General features: G+C 39.3%; 1 protein-coding gene across 11 annotated transcripts in view; it reads left to right on the forward strand.

Annotated features, from left to right (window-relative positions):
- Positions 1-12164, forward strand: part of KAT6B (lysine acetyltransferase 6B) — a 186531-nt gene that overhangs the window by 147701 nt on the left and 26666 nt on the right. For all 11 annotated transcript variants that reach the window (XM_072756289.1, XM_072756286.1, XM_072756292.1 and 8 more), the window contains one exon: positions 732-825. In XM_072756289.1, coding sequence (XP_072612390.1) covers positions 732-825 — 94 coding nt within the window. The remainder of the gene's footprint in view (positions 1-731; positions 826-12164) is intronic.

A 12164-nucleotide genomic window follows, 5' to 3' on the forward strand; every position in this document is an offset into this window, starting at 1 on the left:
ATGAAAATTGCAAATTTTTCCTTAACTATAAGAACTGTTTCCCACCATACTCTTCCCAGTCTTCCTCCTGGTTTCATACTGTTGGTAATATTTTGGCCTCACATTTGTGCAGAGGCTTTGGGCTTTCCTGTTGCCCTTGTCTTTTTTTGTTGTGATTTGTTTTCCTGTTTGAGATGCCAATAATTTCTCTAGCTTTTTCTACTTTGACTTTTTATCCATAAGAGAAATGTATCTGTGCAGATCTACCTACACATATACAATTTTGGGTTCACTGGGGCATTTAGTCAAAGGCGGAAGACAGATTGCTGTTGAAGACTTGAAAGTTCTTTAGCAGGGGACCAAGCTAGGTCTTACCCTACCCTGCTGGTGACTCTGCGGATGTTTTTTTTCTCCCCCATATCCCAAGGTGTTTGAGCAAGGAGATCATTTCTTGCATACTGTCTACATTCTGTTTCATTTGGCTCAGATTTACTTGGATTCTTTATTCATGTTCTCTGCGACCAACTTCCAAGTGTAAAGATATAATTGAGAGGTATGCCTGGAGTGGATGGTTGGTTCTTAGCTGATAGTTTGATTGATCATGATCAACATAGTAGGATTATTCTGCTTGATTCTGACCTAGCACGTTGGCTCATCTTTGTGGACTCGTGTACAAGCACGGTGGCAGGTGTGGGGGAATTGCCCACTTCAGCAGAGCTCTGACATACTTGATCTGTTTCTCCTTCCCTCAGGAAAAGCTTTGCCAGCAGAAGTATAATGTCTCCTGCATAATGATCATGCCCCAGCACCAAAGGCAAGGATTTGGACGGTTTCTCATTGATTTCAGTAAGTGAAGTGCTTTACTTACTTTCATGATCCAGAGAGCTGATGGCTGTTAAAGGAAAAAGAGTTAACACATAAAACTTTATTTAGCACACTTTGTTGTTTTTATCAATAGATAAGAGGTTTTCTCGTCATATTTACATAGGTTAGAAAATCTTCCTCAAGTGAAAAATTTATTGCTGCTCATTTATTGTGCTCTAGGAAATTGAGACTAGATTTCTCGGCAGTGTCACTAGCTCACAAAGCCATTACCCTGAATGAACCTGCAGAATTACATTCCATTCCATGGTGCTCATGCTCATTAGCACCAGAAGAGGCAATTATTTGTGATTAAAGCTAACGGAAGTATTATTTAAAAGGATTTTCAGCTTTCTAAAATTTTACTGTAATCTTATCAGTACAGAGCAAGAAAGGAATATTTCTACATAGGAAAACAATCCTTTAGGTGGCTTATCCTTTGAGTCTTTCTAGTAGAAATAACTATCTCATTTTGTTAATTTTCCTTTTTCTATTATGGAAATTATTACAATGTTTTACCTAGAGGTTGCCCAGGAAACATTTTTTATACACATTTGCATTTTCAGAATCTCTTCAATTAAAATTAGAATGGTATTTAAAAGTATGCACCTTATAGGATAATGTAAAAAATATTGATAGTTTTTTTTCCCCCTTGTTTATATTATATGGTTATATTATATGGTGTCTGTAAATGGAGCACTGAGGTTACATTGAAGGAATTCATTTCAAAATACCCAGATAACATGAAGGCCAGGCATCCATGATAATAGTAATTTCTGACCATATAAAAGTCTGTCACCAAGAACTGTGCGCTTCTTCATTACCAGACTGTAGTTTGTCTGACTTTAAACTGAAAGAAGGAAAATCTAGGAAATTACATAATCTTTGTAAGGTACATCAAATGCAAAAACCACAATGTAAAACGTGCTCTAGGAAAATCATGAAGACATGTGTTGAGTCCAAATCTATTATTTCTAGATATTGACATATTATAGTTGGGGTATAAAATGACTGTATAGCAGTTTTATTTTTTTTTTTTAATTTTTTATTTATTTATGACAGTCACACACACACACACAGAGAGAGAGAGAGGCAGAGAGAGAGGCAGAGACACAGGCAGAGGGAGAAGCAGGCTCCATACTGGGAGCCTGACGTGGGACTCGATCCCGGGACTCTAGGATCGCCCCCTGGGCCAAAGGCAGGCGCTAAACCGCTGCGCCACCGAGGGTTCCCCTGTATAGCAGTTTTAGATGGATTTGCACGATCTATTGACATAGAGGAGGTTGTTCTTTTTTTTTTTTTTTTTTGAAGTATTTTTAGTGACTTTTTTATATTCAATTAACATTTCTAGTTATTAATTCATTGTCTTAGTCTTATTTTTCATTTTCTAATCCAGTTCTCCCATGGAGGGCCATCTTACCAGGAAGTCACTGTTTTTATTTTACAGAGTTCTAAATGTGATCGGTTCTATGGGAAAATCCCTTTTTTTGTGTGTGGCCACCATTTATGAGTTGTGCATAAACATTATGGTTTCTGATGTGCATAGCAACCATCCAAGCCCTAAACTTTTGGTACTTTTACCATTTGCATACCTACAGTATAAGTCAAACTCCTGAGCTCAGTATACAAGGTCTTCTCATACCTACTTCAGCTGATTTTTTAAGGCTTTTTCATCTGCCCATCTTTTTTTCCTCAGACGTGCTAAGCATGTTTCCATAATTCCCCTCTTTGTTTATGCAGTCCCTTTCCTGAAGTGACCACTTCCTCCTTCCCCAGCCTCAGTCTGTTCAGATTCCTGCCCGGTGTTCAGAGCCATCTCAGGAACCTCTCCTGTTTGTTTGATCCCGCCTCCTGGAGATCCATCTCATTCCCTTCTTAGCTCCATTAGTCTGTAACATAGCACTCAGACGCAACTCCTGTTTTTGTAGTGATAACTGATGTTTCCTACTTCCAACTGTCTATAAACCCCTTGGATACCTTCTTTGTTTTCAGTAGAACAGTATAATCAATAATCTGCATTCGATGTATTTTTCTTGATTTGAATGGAATCTCCAAGGTGATACACGGTACTGCCCATAATAATTTTCTACCTAAGGTTAAAAATAAAAACGGACAAGTACTAGCAAATAAAAACACAAGTCTCTAAATACAGTAGCCTGTTGTTTGTACAGCATTATCTGGTACCAAGGCCTTTTCCTTAAGTAAACAACCCATGAACAAAGACGTTCCCTTTCAACCTTAATCTTTATGTTAAACATTTTAGTGAAAACTGTATTTGAGTCTGTTGTGTATCTTTAAAGAGGAACTGTGAAGCCCATTGAAACCTTTTTGGATGGCCCCAAGCCATCCAGCCTAATGGATGGTCATTAGGCGAGTACAGTGCTGAGGGTATAACGTTTAGATTTCCTCTTTCCTGTACCCTTGACATTGCCCCTACATTGGGTGGGTGAAGGAGTGGGGTGAATGATTTGAATAAAGTTGAAAGGGGCTTGATCTTATTTCTTCAAAGAGAAGAAAACTGGGGAAAGAATTTTACAATACTCCATGAAAATGGGCACTGGTGTAAACCCAATAGAAATTCCACTTAAAATCAAAAATAAATAAATAAAAAATTCCTTAGCCACAAAGGTTTTAAAGAAGATAGAGTAGGCTGCTGAAAAAATTGATAGCATCTCCTTCTTTGGAGTTACTTAAAATAATAGTAGATAAATATCTTTCTAGAATGATTTAGATCCAATCTTGCAGAGTAAGGAGATAAATCCCATGACCTCTCATAATCCTTGTCAACCTCATAATTCAGAACTCAGGGCAAAACAGATAACCAAGGTTACTGGATTTCTAAAATGTGCTGTTTTTTTTTAAGGGACCTTATAATGGTTAGATTTATTTTATTTCTATTTTGTACATGAGCCTGAGGGTCTTTTGGTCTGTGGATGCATTTTCAGCAATTCAAATAAAGTTGTAAGGCAGGAAAATAATCTTGTCTATAGTAACTGCCAGTTTAGGAAACTGAGACAATAGAGCAGTAGGAGGAAAGCTGTAGCTGCCCAGCTGCCCACTTGTACACTAGAGTAGAGACATGGGTGCAGTATAAGTGTGTATATAAAGAATCACAAATCCCAAAGTTTTGAACACTGTTCTCCAGGACAGTCCAGAGGGGGAATGGTCATCCATGGGACCAAATTCTGCCCTTGGAATTAGTTGTTGTCTCACTCTTCCTGGAACAGCCTGTCTGGGGTTTGCCCGAGCTCAAGCTCCCCAGGAAGTCATTTGCAGAGCTTGGCCAAAGTGACAAACGGGTGCTAACTCCCAGCCCACTCATAAACCACCTCCTGGGTTTTGTGACTCTTTGCTTAGAACTCAGGTGGGTGGTAGATGGAGTAGCTGTCAAGGTAGAAGTTGATAACCATATCTGTTTTCTTCTGGAACCAGAGACTCCCTCTCTTCTTTAGTCAGGAAATTTTTTCAAGTCCTCCCCATCTCTGTCTACACATGCACACGCATACGGGCAACATGCACATCCCAAACCCCACACCCCAGTCATGAGTTCATACTGCAGCCTTGCATTCCAGGTCAGTACCACCACAAGATTTCATCCTGTCTTTCCACATTTCCATATTTGTAACTCTTTTCTCTGACAGTGAGAAATTTGACTTCTGTTATCCCAATCTGTTTCCTTATGAACTCAGCCCTAGACTACAGAGTAAATAGTTTCATAATGGCTCACTCATACCACCTAGAAATCCAAACCTCCTAACTAGAGGTCAGTATTTGCTTTTTTTTTTTAAGATTTTATTTATTTATTCGTGAGAGACAGAGAGAGAGAGAGGCAGAGACATAAGAGGGAGAAGTAGGCTCCTTACAGGGAGCCTGATATCAGACTGGATCCCCGGACCAGGATCACACCCTGAGCCGAAGCATCTGCTCAACCACTGAGCCACCCAGGTTTCCCTATATATGTTTGTTTTTAACTATCCAGAGTGTCTTTAGTCAAGGTACTGTGTTCGAATGTTACTTGGCTTATTAGTTCTTTTCATTTCTCCCCCTTCAGTGTGGTTATATCATTCATTTAAAATACGGTTAGAATTGTTTGTTTGTTAACCACTTTAGTTTTCCTATATCCTTGTTGCCTTTCGTTTTTAAAACATAAAACATGATTCACAAAGTTGAAACTACATTAAAGGGTGCACTCTGAGAAGGGTCATCCCCCTCCCCCAATCCCTCCCTGCAGGTCACTGACCTCACTGGTTTTTCACAGATCCTTACCATGGTTTTTTCGTACAAATGAGAAGATGTATATTTTCTAATTCCTCTTCTTTTCTTACATGAAAGGGAGCATACTATAGATAGTCTTTTCCATTTTGCTTTTTTCCACTAAACAGTATATCCTGGAAATCACTCCATATTACTTCTTACAGATCTTATTGTCGTCTGTGATGGCATTGTACTCCACTGTGTAGTACAGTTTCTGTGTCCACTATCCTAGGTGTGGGCATACAGGATGTTTCCAATATTTCATAGTTTTAAAAGTGCTGTAGTGAGTAGCCTTGGACATATTTTGACTGATACATTCTTATGTAGCAGGTTTGGTTTATTATATATGCTTTTAGTTGTTCAGGACTCTTCTTGGCTGGGCTGTAGATAAGCTGGTAATGAATTGTCTTTTACTCAAGCCTCCAGAACCAGAACCCTGCCTGGGGAGCAGGATGCAAAACCTATCCTCAGCTGACCCAAGGAAAGCAAACTGATTCAGCAGTAGGTTGCAGAACATTGTGCCAGGTAGTGGTGAAAGAAGTTGGCTTCAATAACTCACTGGTGTGTTTATTGTAAATGCATTTATCTGATTCTAAACTGGATAATGGAGGAGGATAGCGAAGAATGACTTCATTCATTTCTTTACCTCTTCATACAGCCTTTGTTGACAAAAGTAGAAGAAAGGATATACAATCATCTGGTCTTTGGATGGTCAGGGACATCTTAGCCCTAAACATTAAGGAAATGGAAGAAATTGCAAAAGAATACACAGATGGCTTAACTAGATTAAAAAAAATGTCTGTATGCTGAAAAGAATTAATATTTCAAAGCAAACATAATGGGAAAGATGTTTGCAACAAACATGCCAGGCAAAGCTTTGACAGCTCTAGTATTTAAACAAATATTTAAAAGGAAAGATTTGATAGTGTTAAAGCATAAACCTTAATAGAAAAATGAACAGAAGACATGAATGCAGAATGCTCAGAAAAGGGAGCTCCTTGTGGCAGCACCATTGCTGACATTGACTGAGGGCCTACTATGTCCCAGCTACTTTCCCAAGAGTCCAGACTCATTCAGCTCATTCAGTCCTTACAACACGGATTGAGACCTTTTCATCTTGCTTTACAGGTAAGGAAACAAGGCACAATTACACGAACAACAAATGACATAGCTGTAGTTTGAGGCCAAGCATTTGGACTCTTAGCCACTATGCTCCAAAGCCTGTCAAGTACAAAAGGCTAATTAGAATGCGAGAAAAGGGACGCCTGGGTGGCTCAGTGGTTGAGCGCCTGCCTTTGGCCCAGGGCATAATCCTGGAGACCGGGGATCGAGTCCCACATCGGGCTCCCTGCATTGGAGCCTGCTTCTCTCTCTGCCTATGTCTGTCTCTCTGTGTCTTTCATAAAAGGGTGAATAAAATCTTAAAAAAAAAAAAAAAAGAATGAGAAAAAAATTGTTGGTGATTTAAAAATGAAAAAATGAAAATTCAAATAACTGTAAGATTTTAATTTTTTTGGGCTACCAAATTAGCAAAGACCTTTAAATATAGCCAAATCTAAGTTGACAGAGGTAGACTGTTATATTTACACTGGAGAAAGTGTAAATTGGTAGACATTTTCTAGAACTTTGACAGACTATAGCAAAACATTGGAAAGGAATTTATTCTAAGGAAATCCATATACTTTAATCAGTATGCGTTAATTTCATATTTAATGTTATAACGTGTTTTGTGTTAGTGTTTTAAATAGTGGACTTTTCTTTTCCTTTCACCCCCACTCCAAATATCGCAGTATAAACTCATAGTAGAAAGTTAGAAAAACATAGATCAAATACCAAAAGAAATTTAAGTCCCTCACACTTCTTTTACTCAAAGAGTTGATGTTTTGGTACATTTGTCTATCATAGTGTCCTTTTTTATAGTAGAAACAAAAATCTCAATATTCAAAAGTAAGACAGAACCATTCCCCTGGCAAAATTATGGTACATCCATATAACAGAATATTATTAGCTATTAAGAATTATGTTCTAAAGAATTTTTAATCAAATAAGATGCTTATGATAAATACATGGCTTTCAAAATTATATATATATATATGTTCTCAGTTACATAAAAAGTATATGCAAAGAAGGGGAAAAAACAGACTTCTGGAATTAGAATTAAAGGCAATTTTTATTTTCTTATTCATACTTCCTGCTGTAAATAGAACAAAAACTAATTTAAGAAGAATCCGCAAAGGCCTGACCTGGGGAGAAGCAGTGAGGATACGCAGAAACAAGGCAGGTATTTCCTGCTCTGCAGCAGCCTGACACATGGGGCTGCTCAGTAAATGCTAGATGAATGGATGGATGAACTGAGCCTGGAAAGGTAGTGAGTGCAGCTTTGGCCATGTTGCCTCCACTGTGATTTTGAACATCCCTATGTAGCTAGCTTGCTTTCTTTCTTTCTTTTTTTTTTTTTTTTTTCCCTTCCTATGTAGCTTTCCTTGGAGTTTGGAGCTCAGTAGGGGAATTCATTAAAGAGAGCTCCTGGGAGTGGTGGGCGTAATGTAGCAGTGGAAACCTTAGGTATGGGTGAGGATAACCGGGGAGAATATAGGGAGACAAGACTGAGGATGGAGTGCTTGAAGTTCCAACATGTTAGCAGCTAATAGAGGATAAAGGACTTATCAAGGAAACCAAAAAGGGTCCAGAAGGAGGAAGAAGATCAGGAGAGAAAGGTGTCAGGGAAGCCAAAAGAGGTCAGCATTGCAACAACAATAATCGTAATCCCAGCTGACCTTTCTAGGGCACTCACTGTGTGTCAGGCACTGTCCCCTGCATCACACAGGTTAATTTGCTTCATCTTTGCAAAGACCTTGGAGGTTGTTACTCTTGTCACTAAACTTGTCCAAAAATCAGTCCCCAGCCAGTGTTTGGTGCCCACAGAAGATTAAGATAAGGTTTAAGAAGTATACTTTGAAGGACTGTGGTGTATGTGGTTTTTTAAAAAGTGAATTCAGAAAGCTCAACCATCAAGGGCTGGGGGCACAGGAGCCTAGTTTTTGTCTTTTAAACTACAGAGGCTGGAGCCCTGGTGGAAAGAAGACCAGGGAGCAGTGATGGGAAAATCAAAAAGTGATAATCCAGATAGGCTGTTTCATACAAATTCGGAAGAGGCATTTGATGAAATTCAACATTCTTTCCTAATTTAAAATAATCAAACATACTAACTAGAATTATAGGATTTCTAAATCTTCTCTTAACTTTTTTTCTTGTTTGTTTCAGCCTTTGCATAATCTTGGGGAAGCTTTTATTAAGGGTAGATGACAGTGGATCCAAAAGTCTACAAACTTATACGTTTGGTTTTCTGAGACTCCCATATAGGCAAGAAGTTGATGAGTTATATAAATGATCCATTAACTGTACATTTAGGCCTTTTTTAAAAAACTAGCATCTGTTTATTTGTAGATTAATCATGAAAGTTTGTAAGCAGTTTCAATTCTTGGCTTCCTTTGTTCATTATTAAAATATATACAGTGTCTCAGGATTGTCCTTCATGGACTAGAACTCGAGAGGAAGTAGGCATGATTGAATGAATTAGGCACTCATTTCAGGAAGTATCCTTTGCTGACCTTTTCAGAGATTTCTGCTGAAATCTGGCTTTCAGGAGGCATGGATACTATTTAATAACTTGAGTCTGTGTTTGGTGAGTGCTGCTAGAAGATAAGACCCGCTTTGTGCCTACAAGTTATGACTTTGGTCATGCTGTAAGTGTGGTCAGTAATGTCCTTTGACTTCTTTCTTCTTTAAAATGGCACACATACACACATACCTGGATTTAAGAAAAATAGGAAATAGAGGAAACTTTTGAGGAAGGATGCCTCTGGATATCTAGTTTCTTTCTCCCTGAGAATTAGTGGGTTAATCTTCCATGCCTTCATTCTTTTCCCCTTCTAGTTCTAATGACAGGGATCTCTCAGGTACCTAGAGAGGCCGAGGCTTGTCTTTTCTTGTAATTCTTGGCTGGTTTCCTGAGGAAGCACTCCTTAGAACAAGAAAGTGTCTTCTGTCTGGTTTCCTGCTTCTAGCTCTCAGAGCTCTTCTAAGTTCATCAAGCAGAATTAGAAAGAAAACCATGTACCTCATCTCTACCTAGAAGGGAGTGATGTTCAGAGGGTAAACCCATATCCACTCTCACAAAGAGAATACTTCTTCCCTGCGTCTTAGATGCTAGCTGCTGGCTTAAATGTTGTAATATATGGTACCTGGATTCAGGAATACATGTCATAGTAGTTGAGATTGTCAGCTAGCAACTTCCAGTTTTAATAGTCTGCCTTGAACAGACTACTTTAAAGGGCTGCCACTTACAAAGTTTTCAAAACATAAAACTAAAGCCTACCTTTAAGCAAAGATTTAGAGTTATTTCATCCTACCTGAAAATTGCTTGTTTGGAGCAAATTTTTGATATTGGCAGGCCTATCTGCAATGAAGTAGGCATTTTAATTTACAAATCCACTTGTCTGTGTACAATATAGCCATGTTTCCCCTGACTGTTGGTGAGCTCGAAGATGCTGAAATTATATATGGGTCACTGACTTCTCTCTGAAAGCAAGTTGAGTCTAATTTCATGGGAAAGCAGATTCTTTCCAGGAGCTGGATCCTGGCCTGACAGGCCCCGGTGACACATCCCACTTCTCTAACAAGGGAATGTCTGGGTATCGCTGCACTTCCCAATGGGCAACCCGGGAACGGTTCTAGGTAGACACAATAATACTGCCTTCAGCCTCATGATGGCCAGCCCACCTCCTACTCTGAGCAGCTTTGTCCTTTTACCCCAGCGAAACATGTGAACTCTGTCTTCTCCATGATGGGGTGGAGGCCATGAAGCATGCACTTGGCATCAGTTCCCTCATAGGTAGGTCGCACTGTGAATATTTCACTTTCCCCCATTTCTGAGCCCTACAAGCCAAGAAGCAAAGGTGTGTCTTGAGGGACTGTGACATTGTCTCTTGGGGACATATTAAATGGTTGAAACCCTCTGGTTCCCTGTAAGCAAATTGAATGAAGGGGCTATAAATTTGACATGTGGTATTTATTTACTTATGCAACTTTTATTTAATGGTTTTCCCTTTTGTCAGTGGCACTGACCATAAAAAAAAAAAATTGCTGAAGGCCAAACACATGTAAAGCCATTTAGAAAGTTTCATGTGTCCTTTATGTATGTATTGGTTATTGCCGATTTCCTTCACCAGAAGTAAGAATCCTGGGGATAGAGACTTTGTTCTCTGGGGCAATGTCACCTCCTGGAAGAGCCTGGCACTTAGTAGGTCCTTATTATTTGTTGACCAAATGTTAAATGAATTACCGTGCGAAAAGCTTTCTCTCTTCACACGTGATTCTTACGAAGAAGAATTGTATTTTATTAGAACATAATCAGTCAGCTGTGGTTTACTTACTTCCATATGATGTCGGGTGTGCCCTGCTTCCTTTTGAGGGCCCGTGGTTTTGTTCAGGCACAGCTTCTATCTAAGGATAGTTTAAGCTGCATCCAAAAGAAGATTGCCATTATCTACTATAACCCTTGGGCGGAGAGATGAGAGCTGTGACCAAATTCACATTTACACACAGTTGATTGAAGAGAAACTTATCTTTTTCTGACTTTTATCAGATAATTCATTTCTTCATGCGTTTATTTTAGAAGGAAAAGTCCAACTTTAGCATTAAGGAACTGTCAAGAAAGCTTTTTTTCTTTGCATAGCTTTCCCGGCAGCTCTCCTCCGTGGGTGAGCACAGTCCAGGCAATCATTAAAGAATAATAAGTTATGCTTTTGAAATGGGGCTCAGTCCTTTATAGCCTTTTCTAAGATAGGAACCCTTCCCACACCTCCGCCCTGACACTTGTGGAAAGATAGGACCAGCATCTGTGTTCTCAGACTTCTGCTGGGTTTTGGAAGACATGTTTTGACTTACAGAAGAATAAGTATAATGGTGACATATATTTTAATAGGATTCCAGTTTATAATATAATAAGGAAAATGGCTACTTTTCCTTACTTTCTCATTATAATATGTTGTGCTAAAAGCCTTTGTCATGACTGTTTTATGACATTGGGCTGAAGTGCAATATATTTTAATACGTTAAAGATAACATCAAGGTTGAAAATTGAGCTCTCGGTGATTTATTCAGAGGTTGACTGTTACTGAATGCATAGAAATGAGTTGCATGAGGCAGTGCAGCTAACGATTTATTTATGTATCTTTTTTTTTTTTTAACAAAGCTTGTCATAAATAAGAGCAAATAAATAGCTCGTATAGAATAGTTTGTATTCATTGCTTCAATGAAAACGTTGTAAATAAGAAACATACGGTCTACAGCTACTGTTTTAGCTTACATAGCTCAGAATATTTTCAAGATTTGGCATGCAGGTGGATTGTTTTTACAAATCTTTTGTCTGTTTGGATTTCGAATGCTGACCAGCATTTGTAGTGAGTCATTTTGAAACCCTACTACTGGGCAAATTCTATTCACATAATTAGTACGGGAAAACCTACCTTCAGCAGCAAATGGAAGCTTGACGGCACTATCATGAGGGCCAGGTGGTTCACTGCAGAACTCCAAGCCGTGAGCACCGTGGGATGCACGTAGTAGGCAAGTCAAAAAAGTTTATGTTGTGGGAGTAAGTGAATAAAGGAATGCCTAGATCTCCTCAGTGCTTTTCTCTGTGTCCCTGACAGCGCCTCCCACAGTCACTTGGCTGGCTTGACCTGAAATCTCTTCTCAGTCTCTTTTTTCCACTTCTTTATTCTACTTTATCACTTCCTACAGTAAACATGCTTTACACAGACTGTGCCAGAGTTGGCCTAGGTGAGGAGAGCATGAGGATATAGAGTCCCAGCTATGCACACAGATCAGCAGGTAGTCAGACACACGAAGGATTCATCCCAGGCATGTGATGCTGTATGTTTGGGCGGCACACGTGGCTGTGCCAGTACAGAAGAGGATATGCCGGGGCGCCTGGGTGGCTCAGTCAGTTAAGTGTCTGCCTTTGGCTCAGGTCATGATCCTGGGGTCCTGGGATTGAGCCCCGCATC

This window comes from Vulpes vulpes, chromosome 4 (genome assembly GCF_048418805.1).
Source record: "Vulpes vulpes isolate BD-2025 chromosome 4, VulVul3, whole genome shotgun sequence".
Classification (NCBI taxonomy): domain Eukaryota; kingdom Metazoa; phylum Chordata; class Mammalia; order Carnivora; family Canidae; genus Vulpes; species Vulpes vulpes.